Source organism: Equus przewalskii, chromosome 17 (genome assembly GCF_037783145.1).
Source record: "Equus przewalskii isolate Varuska chromosome 17, EquPr2, whole genome shotgun sequence".
Classification (NCBI taxonomy): Eukaryota; Metazoa; Chordata; class Mammalia; order Perissodactyla; family Equidae; genus Equus; species Equus przewalskii.
The window spans coordinates 39,409,451-39,436,260 of NC_091847.1; the positions used below are offsets into that span (position 1 = coordinate 39,409,451).

The 26,810-nt window shown below is 43.4% G+C and overlaps 1 protein-coding gene across 50 annotated transcripts in view; it reads left to right on the plus strand.

Moving 5' to 3' along the window:
• TANC1 (tetratricopeptide repeat, ankyrin repeat and coiled-coil containing 1) overlaps positions 1 to 26,810 on the plus strand; it is a 229,150-nt gene that overhangs the window by 146,655 nt on the left and 55,685 nt on the right. For 8 of the 50 annotated variants that reach the window (XM_070579897.1, XM_070579912.1, XM_070579914.1 and 5 more), the window contains 6 exons: positions 5,066 to 5,196; positions 6,230 to 6,416; positions 18,634 to 18,897; positions 24,029 to 24,151; positions 24,955 to 25,236; positions 26,037 to 26,194. In XM_070579897.1, coding sequence (XP_070435998.1) covers positions 5,066 to 5,196; positions 6,230 to 6,416; positions 18,634 to 18,897; positions 24,029 to 24,151; positions 24,955 to 25,236; positions 26,037 to 26,194 — 1,145 coding nt within the window. Of the gene's footprint in view, positions 1 to 5,065; positions 5,197 to 6,229; positions 6,417 to 9,157; positions 9,503 to 12,720; positions 12,955 to 13,016; positions 13,215 to 18,633; positions 18,898 to 24,028; positions 24,152 to 24,954; positions 25,237 to 26,036; positions 26,195 to 26,810 lie in introns of those variants that run through there. The other 42 variants (XM_070579905.1, XM_070579915.1, XM_070579916.1 and 39 more) reach the window with 19 other exon arrangements.

Here is a 26,810-nt window from a genome sequence, read left to right on the forward strand (position 1 = left end):
CTGCTAATATTTGCTGTATGTATTTAGGTGCTCCTATTTTGGGGGGCATAGATATTTACAAGTGTTACATCCTCTTGTTGAATTGTTCCCTTTATCATTATGTGATGCCCTTCTTTATCTCTTGTTATAGTTTTTCTTTTAAAGTCTATCTTGTCTGATGTAAGTATTGCTACCCCGTCTTTCTTTTTGTTTCCATTTGCATGGAATATCTTTTTCCATCTATCAATAGATATAACACACATAAGCCAAAGCACTTTGCAGTCCTCATTTTTAAGAGTGAGATCTGATAACAAAAAGTTTGAGAACCACTGGCTTACAGGAAGGAAGAGAAGGAGAAAGTAAAAATAGATGAGAAAATTGACCCAGAGTCTAATAGTTATCTAGACTTGAGAGGATGAGGACTTAGAGATAAGTGGCAGTGTGACTGAAGAGGAAAAGGCTAATTCAGGAGACATTTTGAAAGAAAAAATAATATGATTTGGTGACAATTTCATTATGGGCGAATGAGATAAAAGCTTAAAGATAATTTGTATGATAAAATGTTTTCACATTACAGACTCGAAACCAACTATTGACAGAACCAGAGCACATTCATGGATAGATGCTCTTATATAAATATTATTTTTGGAGATCCAAGGAGGAATGAATGGTGATGGCTTAGGAGAAGGACCAGCCAGAAAGAAACAGGAAAATGCTTGTAAATAAAAGGCAAGGAAGGTAGGAGGTTAGTCAAGAAACAGGTTATGGGACAGGTAGAGGCAGAGGAAGAGGTTTAACATCAGTCAAGACCATATCACATTTTAACAGACCTGATTCAGAAGTACTGTCTTAGGGGTCAGCCCGGTGGCACAGTGGTTAAGTTCTCATGTTCTGCTTCTCAGCGGTGAGGGTTCGCCAGTTTGGATCCCGGGTGCGGACATCGCACCGCTTGGCAAAAGCCATGCTGTGGTAAGCGTCCCACATATAAAGTAGATGAAGATGGGCACAGATGTTAAGCTCAGGGCCAGGCTTCCTCAGCAAAAAAGAGGAGGACTGGCAGTAGTTAGCTCAGGGCTAATCTTCCTCAAAAAAAAAAAGTACTATCTTAGAAACTGATATTAAGTCAGTTATTCAAGGTCATGTGCTAATGAATGGGCAAACATTGTCAACAAAGCTCCCTGCTCTGTAGATTTTGAGGAGGATGAGAGTGGAAAAAAGGTTCCTCTAGATGGAATGATAGTTGTTAATCTCCAGGGACCTCCACGGTTCCAATAGAGTCTGGCTGTGAGAAATGACTAGATGGGAAATGAAAGCAGTAAGTGAGGGCCAAGTTGGAACAGTTTGATAATCAGAAAAAATAGGGAATTGATTGTCTTGAAGGAATAGTGAGTTCAGAAAAAGTTATTTAAGACAGAAAAATGGTAAACAGAAAACTATTTTTAGGTAAGAGAAATATAAGCACATGAATATAGATATGAATCCATGAAACCAGAAAATGAAATAATAGTGAGAAAGTGGGCTCTTGGTCTTAAAGTTGGTAGAAACAGTGACCAATTTTGATATAGCAACTTATTTAAAGATGTTTGGCTTATAAGGTGTTTCTCACACATTTTTGTTTTGAGCCTCACAACCTATAAGAAGGGGGTTATGGCCACTTCCCTAAAGAGGAAATTGAGGTTTAGAGAGGTTCATACTGTAAGGGGTCCAGAATAGCTTTAGTGTGGAGAAACATCCTTTCTTCCGAGACTGTAGGGAAGAGTAAAGGGATGATGATTAAGGACACAAGTACGTTTGAAGTTATGATGGCGGTAATTGGGGAGCTGGTCAGTTTATGGATGGCACTTGAGTGTTTGTGCCCCACATGTGTTCCAACGGTAAGAACAGCTAAAAAGAGACAGGCAAGAAGTGAACCAAGAAATTCTCTTTGCCTTTCTCCACCTGGTTATTCCACAATGGTGTGATATCAAGGATTCTTTGAAAACATGATTGGGAGGAATATCGTGCTCCACTTGCCTAGTGGATTCCCAGGGAGTGTGAGGCCAGTTATTCTCTCAACTCCAAATACAGCCATCCTAAATTCTTTAGATATTTAACTCTGTGAGATGTAAAGTATTGCTAAGAGATGAGATCTTTCTCTCCAGGCCTCATCCTACTAGTATTGGGTAAGGTACACCCATTATTGATGAGTGATTTAATATTAACTATACAAAATAAAATAGACTCTTCCTTTAGAGTGTCCCATTGGATTTTGGTTTGGGGGTCATTTTCGAGTAAGAATTAGCTCAAAGAAAATCCTGTCTGTTCGAATCTCAGTATTTAAAGATTGGCTATGGAAGTGGCACTGCATTTCCATTTTACAGTTGAGTGTATAGTTTGAGTTCCCAGGCAACTCATCTCTCCCAGCGTGACACTGTTACACTTCACCCAGGGGTCCTTCTGCCAGCGTGAAGAGTTCAGTGAGAGAAGGCTCTGTGCATTAGGGGAGGAAAGATGCAGAGGGCTTGACATGGATTAAGAAATTCAGACTCGAGGGTCTTCTGAGGGGAAGGTCACATTTTAGAAGAGAGAATAACAAGAAAACACAGAAGGGTTTGAAAGAAATAAAATTGCAGTGACTTAATGGATGCAAAAACTGAAATAAAGAAGGTCTGTTCATTCATCCTGAACCCAGGTAGGGTTTTGGAACTTTGGTAGCAGCAAAGTCCAAGCCGAACCATTAAGAGAACAAGTTAATCATGAATTTGGATGTCTCTTGTCGATTCAGACATTAAACCTGGAATTGCCACTGCTCCCTGTCTTGTCTGAAGGGGGAGTTTTGGATGACTAATTATCTTTGGATATATATTTTTTAGTGAAAACCTTGACAGTCTGGGCTGTCTGACTGCAGACGCAGTGCTGAGGCTGCAGTGACTCTGCTGGGGGCATCCTCCCCACCCTGGACCTCCACAGCATGCAGGGTCTCGAAGCAAGCCCCAAGTGAGCCATAGACTGTGGCCTTGTTTGTCGTCAGGGTAAATTTTGTGGCAGCCAAGCCTGTGCAGCTGCTCTCTCTGCCTCCACAGCAGCTGCCAACTGGGAGTCGTTTCTGGCTCTTTCCCGGAGTTTCAGGTTGAACCAGAAGCTAGAGTTCTGGGGCACAGTCACAATTGGGTAGCAGTTTAGAGATTGTTTCGAAAGGAAAGGGGGGCGTGGAGTAGAAAAACTGCTGAGTTCTGCCCCCCACCCACTTCTTCCCCTCTCCATCTGCATCCTGTTCTCTTTCTCTGGTTCAGCTGCCACCTGAGATAAAGGAACTGCCCTGCCTCAGCCTTGGGGAGAGGGAGGGTGGGACGGATCCTGCTCTGAAGCAGTTCAGCCCTTGGGTGTGCCTGGGTTGTGTTGCTTTGGTTTGGCTCCTGCCTTCTTTTCCCGAATGCCCTTGTACCTTGAGAGTCAAACTGTGGTTGGAGATCTGTGGTGGGAAGGGACCTTCTGTAGAGTGGCCTGGAGAGTGTGGTTGACCTGCCACTGGGTGGCTCTCCTACCCCTGTTGGCCTGGGGCCATTGCCCCTTCATGTTATGAGTTTCATTCAAGTGATCCAGAAACATCAGGGTTCTCTTAACCCAGAACAATCAAGCCATCCTTATTTTACCCCTTCAGTTTTCTAGAGTAACTAAATAACATCCAAGCTGGCAAACAGCTCCTCTTCTCACCCCAAACACTGGGAGCTCTTGAGAGCAAGCAAGAGGTGGAGTGCTCTTCCTTCCTTGAAGATACAGCTGGCCTAGTTTCCTTTGTAGCTGCCATCCTGGGAACGTGACTTAGCAAAACTGATATGTGAATACAGATGGTCTTCTCAGCTCTGCTTATTTTGATTTTTGTGCTTCTTTACAAAAGGCAAAGTTGGCATTGAACTTCGGTGGTAATACCATAGCTCTAAGGTACCACATTGCAATTTTGTTCTTTCCTCATTTTATTTTTCTAAGACCTGAAGATTTCCACATCTAGGGAAAATTGGTTGATGAATGTATGAGTCTAGGTACTTAGTCAATTAACAAAAAAGGAACAAACCATTAAGATGAGTGACGATATTAGAGATTGCATATTGTTCTTAAGTTTTAACTTCTGTAAGCATAGTTTGCTTTATAAGTTATTTCATTCCCTGATGGATGCTGATTTACAAATGTAAGAGAGGTGTTAGAATGACAAGAATGCCATTTTGTCAACCATAATTAAGTTCCCTTAGGCTTTCCGATGCAGGGTTAACTTACAACTCAATATTTAAATCAAATTCAACAATAAAATCTCTTAAGTGTGAAAAGCAAGATAGCCAGCCTTAGGGAGACCAGAGAAAGGAAAGACTTCCCAGCATGCCCTGTGACCTTCAGGTAAAACCGGCTTCTAGCATTACTTTGGAGTGTGCTTAGAACTCAGCCTGATTTTTCTACACCTCCGCTTAGGGAGCAGAGTGTATTACTGGGACCTGTGTCTTGGGACACATTTCACTGGGATTTAAAATCTTGGTTCTAATGTGCATTCCTGATGATTGATCCTTGAGTTGGAATCCTGGTTTTGACTTGCAAGGCTGTGGGAAATGCAGAGCAAGTTTCCACTGAAGTAGTCCTGCGCCTGCCTGCCTTTAATGAGAGCTTGGATTTCGGCTTTACCCTGATATCTAAGTAACTGGGTCTCTGCCAGCTTGCTGCTTGGGTTTTACGTTATTTCAGCCTCCTGTGGGCATTGGCCACACTGTCTTTTAAAGAGTAAGATGAAGAGTAGACCTTTTTCTATCTTTGGTGTCTGAAGTCCCCGTTTTTCACATGACATGGAAGTGGGAATTGCTATCAGATAATAACACTGTGTTCCTCTGATTCAGGTCAAATATTTTACCCTTTGCTCTTGGAGTTGCTCTTCTCCTGTTTTCTTAACCTGTCATGGCCTCTTAATTAGAATGTATTGCTAGAGGACAGGCAGCATTGTCAAACTTTGTGCATTTTATAAAAATACACAAAAGCACCAGACAAGCAGCTGTAGTGCCAACTCCTCCAGATGCAATACTGAAATTCCCCAGAGGGGCATCTTCATTGTTTTCTTTCTTTGTTCCAGAAGCAAAGGCCGATAATGAACCGAGCTGTTCACCGGCAGCTCAAGAACTGTTGACAAGGCTGGGATTTTTACTGGGAGAAGGGATCCCAAGTGCCACACACATAACCATTGAAGAAAAAAATGAAACCATGGTAATGCCCGGGGAAGACACTGCATTTCATATCTGTTCAGAGAATGAATGGAGGGTTAATGCTCTTCCCGCCTCCTTGAGTCAGGGAGTCATTCAGGCAGAGGAGTCTAGGCTGTTGTGTATTGAAATTTATTTCAACAGTTTGTTGGCAGGTTTTTGCAGCGGGGAGGTGGGGAGAAGCAGAAGAGGGCAGAACTTAAGAAAATGTCCACATTAACCTTGTAGTCACCACCCAGAGAAGCGTGGCTAAATGAGTTAACGTGGCTGAAAGAATTCCTTAGTAATGATACTACTTTTATCTTTATAGCACCATTCTTCTCATCTGGCTGCTTTGGTATGTGCTTTCCTGAGCTTTTTTAGCCGTGGAGATTTTGGAGGGTCACTGGGGTGAGGAAGAGATTTATAGGAGAAGAGGCAGAGACAAAATAAGATGAGATCAAATGGTTCATCTCCCGGAGAGCACTCCCCATCCTAGGGAGCAGCAGCCCGCCACTTCCAAGAGGTGTGCGTTTGAATAGCAATGAGGGGCCGCAGCTTCTGCCCCTGTGAGGGGTCTCTGAGAGGGTGTCATGCCTTGAGATTGCAGTGGCCATGTCTGCTTCCCCTGATCGCAGAGCCCATAAATCTTCAGGAACTGAATCAGGTTGCAGCACTTGTGAAACATTACAAAAACAGAGTCCCCAGATTTCCCGTGCAGAGGTCAAAGAACCCATTTGTCTTCTGCAGACTTTAAATGAAAGGAAGTCTGCCTGTTTGCTATTTCTGTTTTACAAATATGCATTCCCACTAAATTATTTCTAAGACTGCCTTTTTCATAAAAAAAAAAAAAAAGAACATCATAAGGGAGGGGAGCAGAACAAGGTTATTTCTCTTTTAAAATTTGGAAGACCATGTGTATCTTAAGCTCCCTAGATTTTAAAACCTGTTTTCCATTTTCATGTTTGTAGTTTTATTGTTTTAGCAACAAAAACAAAAGAATGTGTAGAAGCGTCCTGGGTAAGCCGTGCTAACTCCTCCTTCCGTTCGTCTTGCAGTGCACAGCTCTGAGCCAAGGCGTCAGTCCTTGCTCCACACTAACAAGCAGCACCGCATCTCCCAGCACCGATAGCCCCTGCTCAACCTTGAATAGCTGTGTCAGCAAGACGGCAGCCAGCAAAAGTCCCTGTGAGACCATTAGCAGCCCTAGTTCCACACTGGAAAGCAAGGACAGTGGAATTATAGGTAAGAAGCACACTGCTCGGTAATGTAATGGCTCCATGCACGTCAGCCAGAGCATTCACCAGGCACTTCTTAAAGAGGGTTTTAGCGTGGTCTGTGAAGGTCGGTCGGCCAGGGCCCGCCCTGTTCTTTGCAGACAGCACTGGCTCCATGTACAGCCGAGAGAACGAAGCATCCGTTTTTACATTCCTGGGTGTTCATTTTATAACACTGGGCTCCTTTGGTAAAAAAAATTTTCCAGATCAGATCTGGCCTGTGTAGTTAGAAAAAAATCTTCCCTCCTCGCCAATTAATTCTGTTTGTTGGGGATCGGGTCCCACTAGGACACACAGGAGGGCAGTGAAATCCCTACATGTGTAGAGAAATCTTCCCAGCTCAATCTCAAGGTCACTTATTTCCCCTCAGGAGTTTGTTCTTCATTTTCTTATAATGGGATCCGACCGATGTTTTCAAGTCAGAATTTTCCACTGTTGCCCACACACACCCACACAGTAGGTGTGGTTGTCCTGAATTGAGTGTCAGGAGACACGCATTCCAGTCCAGACACTTAGGCTGCTTAGCTAGGTGACTTGAGTGACATTTAATTGAGTTCTTTGCGCACTTTTTTCCTTCTCTGTAAAATTAAGGATCTGATTAGTTCAGTAGTTTCTAGTCCCAGGTGCACATTAGACTCATCCATGGAATGTAAGAGCCTTTATTTTCACATCGCAGAAAGACTGCATCTACGTTTCTGCAGGTGGGCCTGGGTGTCTGTGTCTCAGGGCTCCAGCTTAGTGCCTTTCAGGTCACAGATGTGGGGGACCCCTGGATAGATTGTTGAGGTCCTCCTCTGCTCTCAGTTTGTCCTGCTGTTTAACATCGGCACTCCACTGAACAATTCAACTCCTTCCCTTTTGCTCAGTTATGCACGGGTCTTTGGGAGAGATTTTACGTTTTATTGTGGACAGAACCCCACTCAATTCCACATCAGTATGTAATCAAATGGAATGACATTTGAGCTTCTTTTTTTTCTTCAGTCACCTGCAATTTCTTTCAAGTGTAATTTGAAAAACCAAGTTGCGGGTTCATCCGGTTTGTATCTTGGAGATTGGCCCAGAAGATCTTGGAGATTCCTGGGACTGGGTTGTGGGCTCCCTGGTGTAGACCTCACCCGAGCTTTGTGAAGGGCCCCTCAGCATAAGGAAGCCACCCTCTTTTCTCAGTTTTCACTTGGATCAGGATCTTCAGTGGGTTTTTGTTTCCTTCAATTTTGTCTTATTGAAATACGATTCACATACCATAATATTCACCCATTTAAACCATTGAATGGTTTTTGGTGTATTCAGAGTTGTGTGACCATCACCACCATCTGATTTCAGAACGTTTCATCACCCCAAAAGTAACCCTCTAGCCACTGGAAGTCACACTCCATTTCCCCCCTCACCTCTGGCCCTCGTCAACTGATAATCTACTTTCTGTCTCTATAGATTAGCTTATTCTGGACATTTCATAGAAATGGTGGGTTGAGATTCTTGTAGCAAATTTAACTTTTTTTCACTCAGCTTCAAGCCCTTCCTCTGAATTTATTCATCTAATTCTCCGTTCTTGTCTCTCTCTGCTTCCCCACCTGCTATTTAGTCTAATCCAACTAATTTTTCCCTATGTTGCTTCTTTTCTCATGCCCTGTCTCTCTCTGAGCTGTCCACCATTGATAGATCTCTGAGTATTAATTCTGTGATAGCCAGACGACTTTCTTTACAGCATTCTTAGCTCTTCTGAAATTTCCTCTCCTCCATAGAGTTCATCTCCCTTCAACGAGTTTTTTTTTTTTTTTTTTGATAGTCTCTTTCTTTTCATTGTATGTTCTGGCATTGGCATTACATGCCTCTGATTATAACCAAGCCAGTTTTTTGTTTTGATAGCTAGAAACGTTTTTAGTAACAGAAAGCTACCCTCATTCATTCATTCATTTATTCATCTCTCTTTTTTGAGATACAGTGCTGCAATTTAAAAAGTGTTCTAAAGAGAGGAAGGAAAAGTTGCTGGTTTGGTTTTCTGTATTGTCAATGAAAGACTGAGCCACAGGAATGTTTGAGACTCTTAATTAGTACTTATTTAATACAGCCCCACCCAATCCTGGACTGGGTAGTCCCCCTATTGTATGCTTTCCGTAACATCTCAACATTTTTCCTTCAGTTTACTTACTCTTATTATTTAATTTTGTCTCCATATGGATAGGGGTCTCATCTCAATTATTCTGGCTATCTACTGGGCTCCTAGCATGGTGTTGAGAATGAGAAATTAAGGAATTGTTACTACTGTTAAGTTGCATTGAAGAAGGGAATGTCTAGTTGGTTTGTAAAGAAGCTATGCAGGATTCCCGTTCCAAATTGGCATTGTCAAATCTTTTAAGGTCATCTATATTTTAAGCTGTGTCTTGTCGTTAAAGTTAAATGACACATTTCACGTCATTGAGGCTGTCCTTCATTCCTCGGCTCAAGTCAACATGTTCCCTTAACTTGGCTGAACATGAAAAATGGTGACAATGGAGATGAAAGCAGGAGGAATTAGGAAGTGGTAAGTCCCTCTTTTACAGAGGATCCCCAGCTTCTGGAGATCGTGCTTCATGCTGCTTTAGCTGGTCTCCTGCAGGAAGCAAGGACTGTAAGTGGGTGAGAGGCAAACACTGTGCCGGTGACAACGTTCCTCTGTTCTCTCTCCTTCCGTGACCTGCAGAATTAGAACCTGTTGCCAGGGTACACACTGGAGGTGTGGTAGGGAGGAGAAGGGAAAAAAGCCAGCGTTTCCTTTGTAGGCTGACTCTAGCTGCAGTTCTTTGAAGAGGCACGAGTGGTGGGGCCAGAGGAGGGAGAGAGCTTCCTCCCGAATCAGGACAGGGTATGCAGGTGCCAGTGCCTCTTCAGGAAACAGGTTTCTGTGACTCAGTTGTGGTTCTCTGATCGCTGGGGGTGGGGTGTGTGTTTTTTCTACCAGAAGAACATGCCTGTTTTTGTAAGGTGTAGCCTGGGAATGGCAGCCTTTGGGCATCTTAAATGTTTGACAGAGCAGAACATTCAAGAACACAGCAAACCTACTGGGCAGAGATGAAGGTGAGATACCTTGGCTTCCTGCTTTGGAAAGCCTGGCATTTTGCTTGTAAAACAGGCTGGTTAGGATCCATGTTCCAAATTACATAGGGCCTGGGGAAGGGAGGAAGAGGCTTTCCATTTAATTTTCCATTTTAAGTTATTTAAGATTTGTCAACACACACAGCCCGGGTTGGAGTGGCAAAGGTTTTGGGGGTGGGCGGGTATAAAGTGCACACAGCTGCTGTGCCATTACAAGCTCTGGGTAGCTATAGGCGCCCCTACAGGCCTCAGACCAGAGTTCCATGTACAGTATTAGCACAGTTTATTTAGGGCAGTTAGGGGACATTTCCAACAGTACTAACCCATCCCTCAAAATTCCTGGGCCTCCCCTTACTATTGAAGCTGATTTCTGTCATGCCAATTATATTTCATCTGAATATTTTTGCCCACCAGATGCTTGCAAGGAAACTTATGTTCCCACACGCCCAGACAGCCTTCTCAGGGCTGCCCCGGGGTGCCTGCGTTCTGTTCCTACTGGTTTTGAATATTGCTGGTGAAGAGAATTTTCATTTTAGGAACTGCTTAGTAGGAGACAGGGCAGGCTAACGACCATTGGAAGAATTTATTGGACCCCTTCTAGTGTTTCTCTGTGAAGGCCAGGGCTTAGCGGGACCCTCCCCACCCCCTGTTGCAACTTTATTCTGTCGTACAGAGGGGAGGCCCACTTCATCCTATTTCAGGAGGTCCAGGTTCTTCCTACATGAGTGTCTTTGGAGGTGTAATAATTCTGTCATGTAGAAATACTATCTAAGCTGGATGGGATTAATTAAATTCCCCATGAGTATCTTTTCTTTTTAAGTAAAATTCCTTACCCTTTATGTATTAAAATCAGTGGCATTCCCTAGTAGTTAGTGTCTGCTTTTTCAAATTTGCAATGTGAAGACCTGCTCAACGTGAAACCCAGCTGTACCCAATCACCATAAAGTAGCTTTTTAATTATTTGCTTTGAAAAGGAAAACTTCATAAAGAAGTAGCTTTTCAAGGTGTTTTCTCCATGTTTCTTAGTGACACTCCTTTGAATATGACTTGCTTCCAACTGTTTCAAATGAAAATTGTAAACTCTTATTAATCCCAGGTTAGAAAAAAATTGCATATGTATATTCATTGGAATGTGTGTAAAGACCGGTCTGATTTTTTAAATAATAAAAGCATCACCGAAAGTAGTGGATTTTAAAGCACTTTTTGGTCTAAACGTATTATTTGATTTTTGTTGATATCATATCATGATCAATACTTTTTCTTATGTGTGTGTATTTCATGAAAATGGGCTATTTCTCTATTTAGGAAGAAGGAGGATATAGATTGGAAGAGGAGAAACAAACAAAACCCAGCTTCCTATCAAGAGTAACAAAATAATAAATTCTTCCTATCTGTTATTGATAGATTTGCCCAGGAGAAGGCCTTACAGGTATCAATTAGAAAAGTTCTGGCTGAGAGAGAGGCCGTTTAAAATCAGTCGTCCCTTCCACTCCCTTCCTCTACTCTCTGCTTGTACCTGTTGACACTTACAATCTCCAAATGACTTTCATAGTGTCCTGAATCTGTTTCTCTTTGAGGGGTGGTATTAGGACAGCGCTGTGAAGGGAGAGGAGGGGATTCTCAGTGGACTGGCTGCATCTCCCCCTCTTGGTGTGTCTCCCACACAGAGTAGGTGTGTCATTTACCTGCCTGCCTCCCCAACACCGGAACCACCACATTCCACCAGGTAGCTTTCAGGATGATTAAGTGCTGAGAATTTTTTGAAAAGGATAAAGAACTTAGACTCTTCCTGCTGCCCTTCCCCTTTCTTTGGTTGCGGGGGTGTGTGGGGGGGCTGCATTTGCTCGCTACTCCTCCCTGTGAAGCTGGGAGGCAGGGGTAATTTAGTTCCTTCACAGAAACACTTCTGCAAAACTGGCTTGCAGTAAAACACAGGACACTTGATTCATATCCTGCTGGTGCTTGCTGGAGTTTGGCAATATTTATTTTTCTGCCCCGTTGCTTAGGACATAAAAGTCGGCCCATGATAACTTTTTTTTTCATCTTCCCGTGTCTCTCTTCTACGCCCTTCTAGGCTCGTAAAATGAAAGCGATTGCAGAGGTAGCTTTAGACCTTTAATTTCCTGGACTTTGTGTCCCAAGAGAGATGATCAGCTGCAGAGAGAGGCATACAAAGAGGAATTAATTGTACTTTATTTTCATTTGTAACTTGTTGTAAATCCTGCCCTTTTGATTTTATGCTAATGCTACCTTGTTGCCACCTGTATTGCCCTGCTTGCTACTAAATTGAAATGCTTTGAAATTGATTTGGTAATAACTATTTAGAGTGTTTCAGATCTGTGTTAATATTCATTTTGCTACATTGCCTGCAATTTAAAAAATCATCCTTAATTATAGAAGCTTTTTTTAATCTCTTGGGTGAAGGAGGAAAATTTGCCATTACATATATAATTTGGTAATGTGTGTAATGTGGGAAAGAAATGCTTGGTGATGATTCGAGTCAGCAAAGCACCTGCTGTACTTTTTATTCAGACTATGATTGGATTCTTCTGGCTGTTCTGTTGGTGTAGCAAGCATTTATTGGCACCTACTGTGTACTAAGAGCAATTTTGTTTAGTACTGAGACAATAAAGGTAAGGCACAGTATCTGTTTCAAAACTTGTGTAACTGTGGAACCAAAGAATGGTCTTGGAGACCTGGGCAAGTTGTCAGTTGCTGAAAAAGGTTTAAAACATGGCAATGATTGACACCTCTGATGGAAGATGTATGCTGTAGAGGTGCATAATAATACCAACCACTAATAGTGCTTTATGTTCTTTTCCAGAAGAGTCCAGAACTCTGTAGAGTCACTGGACTATGTTAGAAGCTCCAGTGTATAGGGTATAAACAATAATATATATATGTATGCATCTAGCATACAGGTTATGCGAAGCTTTACCACAACACTGTGCCATGTGCTATCGCTAGAAAACTTCATGTTGTTTAAGTTCATAGGCTTTTCTCTGGAGACTGTTACCTGCTATGTCAGACTGAGTTTGGGCAGTGTGGCTGAGCAAGGTGGGTCTGTCCTCCTCTCTCCCACCACCCTACCCCAGCTGACTTTTTCAGGTCTTTTCACAGTCAAAGGGCCTGATGAATGCTCCTGTGAATGCATGGCTCAGGTCCCTGGCCTCGCTGCATGTCATAGCAGAGCACAGATTGCACAATGTGGTGAGCACTGAGCTGGAGATTTGGTACAGAGATCTGGTTGTTACAAGCCAAAGCACAGGGCTCCCGTGCAAGGCAAGAAGGGGGGCAGGGCCCTGCAGCACATTACACAGGGCTGCCCAGAAGAGCCAGGCTGTTGTCCATGGAAAGCTGAAGAAGGAGAGGCCAGAATGTCCCTGGAACCAAAGGTACCTCAGGCTGGCTTCCATGTGGCATTCCAGGCGAGGGTGAGTTAGCTTGAGTGCCTTCTCCATAGCCCTCTCCTTGCTCGGCTGAGGGAGGTGGAAGCAGTCACTCCAGGGGAGCTGCAGACTCTGTTCCCTGTGTGGTTGGTTAGTTTGCAAGCAGGGTGGAGGGAGCAGTGCAGCCTGGCATTTCTGCTCAGAAGGTTTCATGCGGGCCGGTTTCCTCCATGCCATCTTTCCTTTTGTCACTTGGGAACATCCGAAAAATAGCATGGCAGCCTGAACTGTGTGACATGTGAAGAGTGAGTGCAAAGGAGAGGAGCGGAACCTTCTGTCAGGTCAAGAGGCCCAGGGTATTGGGCATGTCACTTCCTTGACTTGTCTCTTTGATCTTTTCTCAATCTCATTTTAGACTTTCTTTGCGTTCTCTTTTGAAAGTCGTTAGTGATCTTTATTCAGTCAGGTCAGAGGAGGCTATCTGCAGTAGTTGGATTTCCCTTTTTTATTCAATTCCTCCTTTCTCCCACTTTTATAAGTAACCATTATATTTCTTTCTTGTTTGATCTACAATTCATTGGTCCAGTGTTTTAACTTTTAAACTCTTCATGTCAACCGTTAAACTGAATACAGAAGGTAAAAAATGTTTGGTTTTTTAGCTACTTTATTTTTCTTCAGTTGTGTGTGGGGGGAACATCCTTGAGTACTCATGACACATGAGGCACTTTACATATGCCCTTGTGTCTGATTTCCGCCACAACCAGGGAAGGACAAAGGACTCTCCTCACAGAGCCCTGGCTTTGAAACTGGAGAATGCAAGACAATGTATGGAGTGCTTGAAGAAAATGTCAATTTCTGGGTTTTTTTTTTTATCCTTTCAAACTGTACATTTTTGTGTGTGTTTTATATTATAATAAATTAGAGTAGTACATGTGCATAATTTATAAAGACGTGTATTTGGGATGCATGCTCACAGTTTTCTAATAGTAGAACAGTCCTTGTGGGGCTTCCTGCCCATAGGGCTGTTATGATATTCAGTGAGCTGAGGCATGGTAAGGGCTTAGAAGAGCCCTTAAGGGCTTATGTAAGAGCCTGTACATAATAAGCACTATAATAATATTTGTGTTAGCCACCATTGTTGTTATTTCCTAAGCATACTTATTTATTTATAATTATTTTTTCCCCAATGGATTTGAAATGCTCACAAAGAGACATTTAGTAGAACAATATTTTTCCAGGGAAGAAAGGAAATAAGAAGAGCAAGAGAAAGATGAAATCAGGAGTCAGGTTCATAAGATTTCATTCATTTTGCTCTTAAGTGGGCAGAAAGTTTTACTCTTAAGATTCCTAGTAGCCAATATATAGAGAGAAACAGCATCAAACACATAAGATGATTGTAAAGTACAGAGAAAAATGTACCCATTGCTAGTGCTGGGCCCGGAGGGGCATGCCCCCTTGTAGGTCCTCAGAAGGAAAGCAGCCAGGGTTTGAACCCAAGCCCCTGGCACTTTTCACCTCTTGTCTTTTCTGAAGCTCAAAGAGAAAAGAATTCTGCTCTATGTAGTATACTCTTGATATTAATGGCCTTTTAGTTCCTAAACAATTCTGGATGAAAGCTATAGTCAGTTTAATTTTCTTCTTGATATTCTTTTTTAGATCCCACCAAACTGCTTATTGGACCCTGGACTTATACTGATTTTTTAAAATTCTATTTTAAGTGTACATCCATCATATGAAAGAACCTTGAAAAGGCAAAGAGCGGGTGAAGGAAAGAGGGGAAGAAGAAGGAAAACAGTTTTATTGCAGCTTTATATAGGAAAACATTTAATGACTGAGTGGATCTCTCTGCTTCCCTCACTCCCAGGCGACCCGTGACCCCCTCCTGGCTGTTGTGAGCCCATGAATGGCCTTTCTCCACTAGCCCCTGCCCAGGGGCTACAGTTTTTAACAAGGCAGATTTCATGAAATGCAAAATATTTTTTAGCCACAGATACTTACAGAACTCCTTTTCTGTGCTGAGCACTGTGCAAGGGAAAAAGAGTTTGAAAACATACTGCATGTGCAGTCAGAGGGACTGCTCTTGGACACACCACTAGCTCTCTGTGTGCGTGCGTGCGTGTGTGTGTGTATGTGTTTGTGTGAGATAACAGTTTCCCCTGAGTCTGTTTCCATATCTGTGAAGTAGGGTTGATGGTTCTTAGCCCACTCACCTTTTCTCGTGGGATGTGGGCATCACATATATGTCCAATGTACTTCGAAAGTGCTTAGGAAGTAGTGTAGCCCTGTGCGCTAGAAGGTCGGGTTAAATGTGCTGTTACCACAGCGGACCGTAACACACTGTCCCTGGCTAAGAGGAATTTTCAAACGACATGGAGAGTCAGAAGTAGTGCCTGTGAATCAATGAGCAATGTGAAACCTAATTTAATACTAAATTGTGAGGCACAGCTCAACCTCATAGCTTCACAAAACATGAGGCTGGAACTAATGAAATGAAACATAACTCATCTCACAGAATCCTGCATGTTAGAAGAGTGGTGGAGGCCCAGTCTTGAGTCATGATGGCATCTGTACTGGACGGAGGAATAACGTTAGAATTTTTGAGTTGTTACGGAACTTTAAAGATAACCCAGTCTCCGGGAAATGTCAAATGGCACTTATTTTTTAGAGCTGTTTGTTTTGTTTTGTTTTTGAGGAAGATTAGCCCTGAGCTAACATTTACTGCCAATCCTCCTCTTTTTGCTGAGGAAGACTGACCCTGAGCTAACATCGGTGCCCATCTTCCTCTATTTTATACGTGGGACGCCTACCACAGCATGGCTTGCCAAGCAGTGCTATGTCCGCAGCTGGGATCTGAACCAGCGAACCTGGGGCTGCCGAAGCGGAACATGTGCACTTAACCGCTGCACCACCGGGCCAGCCCCTAGAGCTTTTTTTAAAAAAAGTCATCATAGTTAAGATATTGCCCTAGTTGTGTGTGTGTGTGTGTGTGTATTGACTTGAAGGTGACTTGGGTTAACTTAATTAGGAGCTTGAATTTCTGTTAGCCTGGAAGAAAAATAGGTCTTTTTGAGTAGCTTGTCATTTGTGGTAAGAACCAGCTTTCTGTTTCTTGAAGACCATGGAGCTCCCCATTTGGTGTGCTTCTTAGGTCATGTAGGGAACCTGGACTTGTGGGGCCTTGGTCTGCTTCAGGGCCTAATCTTGCCTGCGCTGAGATGAAAGTATGCTGCATGGGCTTCATGGCGTGTAGGTGGATCTGGTATTGGACCTCAGGGAGGAATATTGTGAAGTGGGGCATCTTTGTGGGAGGGCTCCTGGCTTCAGCTCTTCTCACCTGCCTGCCCCAGGGCCCTGGCGAGTGTGGACAGTGGAATGTGTCTCTTAGCTGAACTTCATGAAGGCAGTGGGAGGATCTTCTACTTATAAACATAGTATAAACTTGTAATACCCTCCTCTTTAAGAGGCGACCCCATCTGAGACTTCCCCTCCCAGCTCCTGGTCCTGCACCTGAGGGCCTTCCTCTCCCAGCTACTCTCCTTCCGCTTGCTGCCAGGACCTGAGTGTTGCGTCTCAGCGGGGTCTGGAGACTTGTGACTGGGCAGTGAGAGCTGGACCTTCATCCTGTCCCTGCAGTCCAGGAGCTCTGACCAGGCCGTCCGTGCTGGCCTCAGCTGCTTCTCCGGGACCCTGCATTGTTGCTTCTGGTGCTGTCACTTGTCACAGGAAGTAGGGAAGTCCCAGTCTCTGTTCCCACTGCTTGAGGTCTGAGTTAGGTCTCAGATCCTTGGGGGTTTGATTCTGAAGTGCATGGCCCTGAGGGAGCACAAATGAGAAAAAGCATCACTTGGACTTTCTGTTCATTTATCATTGTGCCCCCAAATAAAACAGCCCCAGCAATAAAACCAAACACATCACTGCCACCCCTAGTCTGGAACTTTTCCTGTAAGTTAGATGTTGGGGTAGAGCCTAACCGATTGCAACATGTCTGCAAGAAAAGCATTCTGAGTCCCAAACATTGCACTTACAGGTGAAGGTTTGTAACACACTCACAACTTATTAACAGGGTTACCGTTACTAGCTAATTACCATTGATAAGCAATAATCTTATTAATAAATTAGAGTATTCCTGTGAAGCACTTAGCACACTCCCTGACATACAGAAACCTTCAATAAATGCTAGCTGCTGCTATTACCACCAGCATTTTTAGGATGGAAGGAGTCATACTTGCTAAATTTAGGCTCATATGAATGGTCCCTTAAAGAAACACACAGGGGGCTGGCCCCGTGGCCGAGTGGTTAAGTTTGCGCGCTCTGCTTCAGCGGCCCAGGGTTTCACCAGTTCGGATCCTGGGTGTGGACATGGCACCACTCATCAAGCCATGCATCTCACATGCCACAACTAGAAGGAACCACAACTGAAAATGCACAGCTATGTACTGGGGGGCTTTGGGAGAAAAAGGAAAAATAAAATCTTAAAAAAATAAAATAAATAGGGAGACGAGCAATGGATAGTAAGTCCAGACTGGAGCAGCAAGGGCAAAGACAGTTTTAGAATCACAACAGAATGCCCTGCGGTCACAGTGAGGAAATTGTTTTGTCTTTATTCCTCAACCTTAAAAAGCCTTGTAAAAATAAACAAAACAAAACCCCTTCAGACTCTTTGATCCTAGATAACAGAGTTTGTGGGAGCTAATTCACCAGCCTGTTAAGGTGTCATATCGTCAGGGTATGCAGCTGAAGCAGCTTAAGCTAGGCCACCGGGTTCTGAATACACTCTGACCTGGTGCACTCCCATTTAAGTCCCGCAGGCAGTTAAGGGCCGGGCTGCCGGGATCCAAATAGGGAACACAAAGGGATCAGAGCACATGGCCCCTGTTCTCAAGGACACATGCCAGTGTTGGGTCCACAGCAACCTGTGCTTGCATGGGGATCTTGTATAGCTCGTCATCTTTGAATTGAAGTGGTTGTTTGTAGAAGCTACGTAGGGTGACTGTTGCTGCTTTCCTTCATCGTATTCCTCCTCTTTTGCCAAGATGTTTTTCTGTGCTGGTTTTCTTTCTTAGAGGTTAAATTTTAATCTGCAGTCAAGCATCCCTTCCTTTGTTTGCATATCCCGGTGCAGGTTACATAGAGGTTTTCCATTCTGTGCTGCTAAAGGAATAAAGTCAAGTCAGCCTCTCTGGATCATCTTGAGCAGATGTTATAACATTTAATTCTAAAGATCGCGTTCTCTGCTTGACTTTGTGTTTTTGTTTTCATAGATTTTTCTCCTGCATCTCTTCTGTATTAACCATTGGGCTGTCCTGCCCCCTTCCCCCATAAATAGATGTTGTTATTTTGGAAAAAAATATTTAAAGATTCAAAGGAATTTAATGAGATCTGAATTCTTTTGAGAGCAATTCATCTTTCTTAAAAAGAGGATACATTATCTCCAAATTACGTAGATTTACCATTAACTCTCAGATGCTTTCAGACAGCTTTTTCATTTTCATCTTATCGGAGTTTTTTTCCCTCCCCTGTAGAATGATTTAGCAGTTTATTTCCCCTGATAAGCAACATTCTTCTAATTTACCAAAATACATTGTATGAAACATACTTTGATAAAAATCTGTGTAGACCGGAAAACTTTCCATTGATCACGGGGAGGGCAGTGTGTGTGTGTTAACTCTGAACAGCCCCAGCTGTGCCTGGCCTCCTTCAAAGTATTTTGGTCTCTCATTTCAGCCACAATTACAAGTTCATCCGAAAACGATGACCGGAGTGGCTCCAGTTTGGAATGGAATAAGGACGGAAGCCTAAGGTTAGGGGTACAGAAGGGAGTGCTTCATGATCGCAGGGCAGATAATTGCTCCCCAGTGGCAGAAGAGGAGCCCACTGGGTCAGCGGAGAGCGTGTCACCCAAAGCTGACGCCTCAGCTGGAGATGGTCCGGTCCCTTATTCTCAGAGCTCCAGCTCGCTAATAATGCCACGGCCCAACTCAGTTGCAGGTAAGGCCACCTCTGCCTGGAAGGGTTATCTCGCTGGGTCTCAGGCGCCCCGTGTTCACTCTCTTCACTTGGGAATCTAATCCAGACACAAGCCGGCTTTGTGATCTTGGGTCAGGTCCTTAACCCTTTCTAGACCTCAGTTTACCCATCTGTAAACATGGTAAGATGGAGCTTAATGGTCTTGAAGTGATCTTTCTGCTCTGGCTGTCTTTAAATCTATGATTTGGACTATGTGGCTTTTTGTGCATGAGGGAAGAAAATACAAAAATCTCTCTTCTTGGTTTTTGTTCTTTTAAGCCTGAGCAAATTCATGACTTTTTATTATATCTTGGTAAACAGGAATTGTTGTCTAGAGTGAGTTGGTGAATATCAGCTCAAAGAATTTCTAATCCAGCTTTCAAACTTATTTTTGTATCATGGAGGCCTGTCATACACACAGGAGGTCCAATTTCTGTATAATAGTTATAAGGGAGCCTCACAGCTTAAAATATAAGCAGAAGTGAGAGCTCTCAATGGAGGAAATGAAAATAGGCAAGACAGACTCGCCTTAGCAAGATGGGGCAGCTGGAGCTAAAAAAGTACAAAAGCGGTGGCCGTTGCTAGTTGACTGGTCCGTGAGTGGTCGTCAAGCAGGGAGAGTAGTCTGGGGTGGGTGGGAATAGGAATTCTGCATCTGAGCTGTCGTGCCTGCTTTAAGGGCCTGAGTTTCTAAACCCAGGGCTCTTGGATGGAATGTAGAAGAGGAGCTTGCTTTGGTCATTCTTTGTTACCAGCATAGCGCTTAAAAATTCTCCTTTACTAACCCATGGACCCAGGTCCTCTCTACCTACTTCAAAGGATTTTTCTGTAATTTATACTCCTTCAGGATGTGGCAGGCCATTCTGATTGTTATTGGGTGTTTTTTACAATGGAAGTCTGAAGCAGCTGATAAATTAATGGCCCTAATGGAAAAGTTCTGAGGCACAACTCTGATTCACTTTCAAAGGAAGTGAAATGGCCTCCTTCCGGAAGGCATGTCTGCCAGAGAGAAGTGCCGGAGAGCTTTATGCGCATCGAATGGTGGTTCTTCCAAAAGCTGTTGTGTCCTCCCACTGCCATCCTACTATCTATGACATATGTTGCACCCAAGGCATTTTAGACCATATTTACCTAGTTAGGATGAGGGGTTCATTTGTACTATCCCAGAACTTGATAGCTTTATTGACTTCAACAAAATAGCAAACTTGTAATCAATTTAATCAAGGTATTTTAAAATTAGGAAACACATTAATACATTAACAGTGTTAAAAGCACCCCATTTGGGGTTGTGTTTTCTGCTTGATGTTCTTTTATGTGGTCTCCTGCCCTGTGAAGTGACGGTGGGTGTGAGCTGAGCTTTTCCAGGAGGCTGCAGTGATTATAGAGCAGGCGTTCTGGTTTCTGCTGTGCCCATTCACTACCTTCTTATGGACGCACTCGAGCTAGACCTCCTGTGGCACGGGAGAGTTTTAGCTCGGGGTTCAAGCAGTGACTGCCTGGCCTGATGGGTGTGCTCATTTCTTCTGTGTTGCATGTTTTATAAACCAAAAGCATATTTTGGAAGGAAATAGGCAAGTGCCTTACCCATTAGTATCTGTTAACAAGCTAGGAGTCTGGTAGATTCTTCATTGCCTGCCCTCCTACCCCTAAAGATGAACCTCAGTTAAGAAGGAATGGCAAGATTTTGCAAGTATCATTGAAAACAAGAAAAGATTCAGGTTGTATAGACGAGATGCAGCACTGTTTGTCTAGTGATTAGAAGGCAAGCTGCTACAAATCGGGCAGTAGGCAACACTCGATGTTAGGATTAAGCTTGTTGGTAAGCCCCGTGCCCTACAGTCTCTTGGAAGTATTTGCATGTGAAGATCCATGTAAACAAAATAAATTGCCATTTGATAGGAAGCATCAAACAATTTGATTTGGTGTATGAGGGCAGAGTGAGGGCTGGCCGGTGAAGGGAGGCTGTCGGCAGGCCTCTTTTCACAGCTCTTCCAAGGGACCCGGCCCCCCTGGGGACTGAGGTTGCCAGCCTTTACTGCCGTTGAGCCTGTCTCGAGGCCTGTAGTTGTCTGTTATAAAAATAAGTTGACCAGGTTTGGAGATGGTTTCACTATACAGAGATGTTCTTTGTAAAGGTATTTCTTAGAGTGGAATTGATTTAGAGTGCTGCCGTCAGGTGATTACTGTATACCACATCCAAATGTATGACACGGACACTTTATCCTTTATTAAAAGTAGAGTGAGACACCTTTCAAGTGGTGTCTTAGAAGTTGGATAAAGGGGCTCTACTATTTTTGACTACTGTTTTTTTTCTTTTGAACTACTTTCTAAGTGGATCACAGAACTAAACTGTGCTTAGTTTTCCAGGAAACCAACAAACACAATTACTAGCCAATTTTCTTGAAACTCTAACTAGTAATTACCCTGAACTTAGTGGCGTCTACCTTTGATGGGTTAGTCTATGGTGTTTCCACAGATGTTTCTCTTTGCTCGGCTTAGCAAAATCTCCCTCTGCTTCTTTCTCCAACCGCCCACCCCAGCCCCCAAAAAACCTCTTTCCTGCAGCATCTTAAAATGTACTTCTCACCCAGATGTTAGACACAATGTGTGTGTGCAATAAGTGTATAACTAATTTAATTGTAGAGATACTAGCAGGTTTATTGCAGCATGAAATTATTGCTTTACCTCTGATTTTTTTCGGCCCTCAGTAGGGTTGTGAATTTTGAAAGCATTTATTGTTAAATACCGGAAGGGAGTCTAATTCTTGTGCTGGTAATGTCCCAGAATCTATTCTGTGAGAAGGCAGAATGTGGTCCAGGTGGGCTGCTCTGCTAGGCAGGGAACACCTGGAAGCACAGCTGGGGCTGAAGCTTCGCTGCTCTGACTCTCCGTCTCTCACTGGCCTTGACCACACCATAGACAGCAGAGGTGGCGGGCAGCTCGTGGTTTGCAGCCCTGCTGAGTGGTGGTCCATCTCAAGGAAGCTCAATCATGTTTGAAAGGGAGAATCAGACAGAGCGGTGGAGTTGCGGAGACCGCTTTGTTGTATCCTTTGGATTAAAGCTGTGATGACTGGAAATTTGAAAGCAGTGGTGTTTGAAATCTCGCCATCTCCTGCATCTGTGTCAAACCAGGGCCTTTTTGCAATCCTTTCTTTGGAACGCCCCTTATAGTCTCATGTTCTTAATCCTTTCAGTTGTCACAAAATTATAAACTGAATGTCATGTTCTAAGGAGTCAGGGGAGGAAGGGAAGTATGAGACCCCTTGGAGGCTCCAAGTGGTTTGTTTTCCAGAGCTGAAGCAGCAGCTCAGACATTCGTGGCTGTTCCAGCTCTGAACTGAACTGGCTTATGGGTTACAACTGTGGCTGCCCTGTCTCCCTCGGTCTCCAACATGTGGGTGTATTCACAGTGAGGTGTGCTGAGGAGAGGGGTGTTTGCAGAAGCCCAGGTCAGAGGCCAGGTCCCAGACAGGAGCCTGGAAGTCTGTTCCAAGCTGTAGTATTCTAGGAAGTCAGAGTGATGGGTGTGGTCCTGGTGGCCCCCAGGGAAGTTTCACACATCCTGGTTGTAAAGGACCTGGAGAGAAGCTAGAGGCTGCCATTGGATTCCCATAAATGAGGCCCATTTGGAAGTCCTGCATAAGGAATTAGCTAAATCTTTCTAACAGGAAAGATTTGTGTGGAATATTGATGTAAATGTGTACACGATTTGTAAACAAGCTGTGCACCAAAAGGATACAGAAGCTAAGTGTATGCTATTGCAGAGTCAAGGTGTCAGATGTTTCTCTATGGACTATGAAGGTGTAGGGCACGTGGTTGATGGTCCTTTGGAGAATGCAGCTTGAGGGGACACACCGTCACACATCCAGGCCATGGAGCCAGGCTTGTTGAATGAAGGAATGAGAAGAGGTGGTGCTAACAGTGATGAAGAAAAGGACTGAGGCCTTAGGAGGGGAAATAGGAAGGGCCAGATTGGGCAGATGGGGCTGGGTGGCTGGATACTGCATCGGAGCCCATTGAGATGGCTAGAGGGTTTTCAGCAGACAGATGGCCCAGCTTGACTTCTGTCCCTCAAAACTTGGTCACACTTATGATTTCACCAGCCCTTAGAGGCCTTAGCCCTTGGAATCTGACTCCCTCCTTACTCCCTCCACCCCCCATTTGCCCTCACATGACATCTATATTTTATTATCCTAGAGGATCATCGTATGTCTAGGATCAGCAGTACTTTATGTTGTGCCACTTAACCCACAGACCAAATTAGGTTAATCTTATTTAGATTTCTCACATTGTGACCTAGGATGTATATAGGAGGAGGCTCTTTTTTTTTTTTTAAGGCAAAAACATGCACTGTATATTTGCTTGTAAGATTTTCCAAGAATTAGCAAAATTATTTTGTAGTGGTTATTTTTGTAATCCAACTTGTGTGTATGTTTGAATGAACCCTTAATGCTTTTTGACGGGTACCTATGTGCTATGAGTCTTATTGATTTGATTAGAGGTAAATAAGATTCCTTATTTTTAGAATTTTAAAGAACACATGCATATATAATAGTATATAACATATACATAAAAATTTGAAGTTTAGGATTATGTTTATTTCCAATGAAGTCTACATGGCTTTTACTGCCAAGAGCTGACTTTCAGTGTTCTGAGCACTGTGGAATTGTACACGCAGAATCTGCTCACTTAACTAACAAGGTTGGAATTCCAGCCACAGCGGAAGGCTCTCCAGAGCTGCAAAGAAGATTCTAGTACCATGCTCTGTGTTTGCAGTAAGTACTGAAGCTTTATTGAGTGACACGTGATTGTCAAGTTTCTTCATAAAAATTTTTGGTGAAGTCCATCTCTTTCTAGGAATAATGGAGAATTCTAGCAACCATATCAATATGACTTTGATTTAAGAATGAGGAACAGTTGGTTTTTACCACTTTTCAATTAATGACATTGCCGGCAAAATAAACTGGGGTGGGCAAACAAAACCAAAATCACCTTGAAGTATATTTTGGTGAAAGCCTGAATGGAATTGCTTAGTAATTTATAATGTATATACTTTGAGTATGATATTAAACTCAACTTCGAAGAGACTAAACTTCAGTTTAATATTACAGCGACAAGCTCAACCAAATTGGAAGATCTGAGTTATTTAGATGGGCAGAGAAATGCTCCTCTTCGAACGTCAATTCGACTACCATGGCACAATACGGCTGGAGGTAGGGCACAAGAAGTTAAAGGTATTTATCTTTGCATCCACTGTGATAATGGATATGATGAGCTCATTCACTAACCCTGGAAAGTCTGTGATAACCTGCATTTAAGCCAGCTGTTTTAAAAACATGACGTGAAGTGTGTGTGTGCTGAAAGTTTATCTGTTAGGTGTGCTACAAGGCCATCCTTAACAATTTTGGATATGTGATTAAGTTGCTTCTGGAGTTGAAAAATAATTCTGCACTATCTTATTTTGAAGTGAGGGGTAATTTAATGTCACTGGATTTTTTTGTCACCGACAAAGAATGAGCTTTGTTTCGGTTCCTTGGGCTGCGTTGGTCATCTCCTGCATCTACCTGTAACACACACTGTGGTCAACAGCCTCACCATAAGGGGCAGAGCGCCATCACACCCGGATGAGAGCTGGGGCCCTGTCTCTAGGGAAAATGTGTTTCCATTTTACTCATACAGTAGTGGAAGAAATATGTCTTAAATACTGTTTCAGACTCTGAATGAGACACGATTTTGCCCCTTGCATCACTTTCTCTAATTCTCTGTGTGTCTGCCTTGAGTCATGAGAAAGCTTAGAGGCACGAAAGGACTCGGAAGTCATTTTAATAGGACCCTTTGTAAGACAAATAGGGTATGTTAAATGAGGTATTATGGAAGTATTCATAGAACCAGAGTGGAAATACTAACAGATCCCTTGTGGTGTAAAACTAAAGACTATACTGAGTGTAACACTCAGGCAATGATAAACTGAGTTTTTTAGTGTGTAAAATTATGACATTCTTGTAAAATAATGATCTTTTTTTTTTTTCCCCCTAAGCACGGTTTGCTCCCTACAAGCCACAAGACATTTTGTTGAAACCCCTATTGTTTGAAGTACCCAGCATAACAACAGACTCTGTGTTTGTGGGAAGGGATTGGCTCTTTCACCAGATAGAAGAGAACTTGAGGAACACAGAACTGACAGAAAACAGAGGAGCGGTGGTCATTGGAAACGTGGGCTTTGGGAAGACGGCAATCATTTCTAAGTTGGTGGCACTTAGCTGCCACGGAAGCCGCATGAGGCAGATTGCTTCCAACAGCCCAAGTCCATCACCTAAAAGTATGTCTGTGTTGAACTACTTGTCGAGTTTTTATGTTAATATTAAGATAGATGGAGGAAATTGCTGTTTGGATAGACATAAATTCCCAGTTTTCCTCAAGTTATTCCAGCTGCTGTGTCAGGTTTGCCATCGCATCGTAGAGAGCTGTTTGAACACTGCCATCGATCCTGGTGCTTATGGAGCTATAAGCTGGGGTGAGGCCGGCCGTCCCTGGTGTTCTCCCACCTGTAGGGCCTAGCTCCCTTTATCTGGGCAGAGATGGGGCAGTGAGGCCTGATCACGGGCCCCGGGGAATTCTGGGTCCTAAAACCGAGGGGGTTAGGCTCCTGACAGAACAAGCCAGAACGAGTCTGTGCAGAATTCTTTTGTACCAGGTTCTCGACAGCCTTTGTCTTCTATACTGGATTCACCAAAAGTGTAAAAACTAACTTAGAAATGGGATGGAGCAGCCAAATATTTGTCTATTCACAGCTTATTTTTTGTGCAATAAACCCGTTAATAGAAAGTGTCTCTAACATGGTGAGCAGGAACAAGTGAGCCATGAAAGATTTTTTTTTTTAAACCAGAAAGAATTTAATAAAGGAAACCAGAAACAGCAGTTCTCCGGGGAGACACCTGGGTGGGTGGGAGACAGGGCTGAGAGGGAGACTTGTTCTCCTCTGAACCTTTGCATCTGGAACCATGTTCACTCGTGGCCTATTGAGGTGCTCTGTGAGTCTAATCAGGAATTATGTTGAACATCCCACCAGACCCCTGTTCCAAGGTTGTAAATAATGAAGTTGGTCTCTTTTCTCTGCAGCTTCAGATTCCTCCCAGGATCTTCCTTTCACTCCGTTGCTTTCACCAAGTTCTTCTACAAGTGGTACCAACACGGCTAAAATGCCCCCTGGGTCTGGGTCTGATACTCCTGAGCACCAGAGACCAAAAGAGGATGCAGTGAAGTACCTTGCTTCTAAGGTAATCTACTCCTGTTCCATGGGAGCCTTTCCAGAAAGAGAGAGATTTGCTAGTTTGGCTTTTGAGAAATGAATTTAAAAAGGGATCTTAGGGGCCGATCCCGTGGCCAAATGGTTTAAGTTCCCCGCGCTTGCCTGAGTTCACAGGTTTAGATCCCGGGCATGGACCTCCTCTGCTCGTAGGCCGTGCTGTGGAGGCATCCCATGTATGAAGCAGAGGAAGATTGACACAAATGTTAGCTCAGGCCTAATCTTCTTCAAGCAAAAAAAGAGAAAAAGGGGAAGGTTGGCCAAAAAAAAAAAAAAGAATCTTAAAACAGAGACAACAATTGCTTAATGCAAAAGTGTAGCTTTTGATAGAATTGTGATAGAGTAGGAGTATACTCCAAGTAAAGGGTCTTAATGAAAATAAATGTCTTAGGATGCTGGCAGTCGACTTTTATTCATCTTAAACAGTCGATTGAAAGAGTTCCTCAAAGGAGCAGAAGATATTGCACTCGCCACAAATCCGCCTTTATAAGCACGTACTCTCCTTCATTTGGTCTGAAAGCAGGAGATTGGGAGCCTTCAACAGAGGCCTCTTCCACCTGCTCTCCGTTGCCTGGGGCCCTTGGATC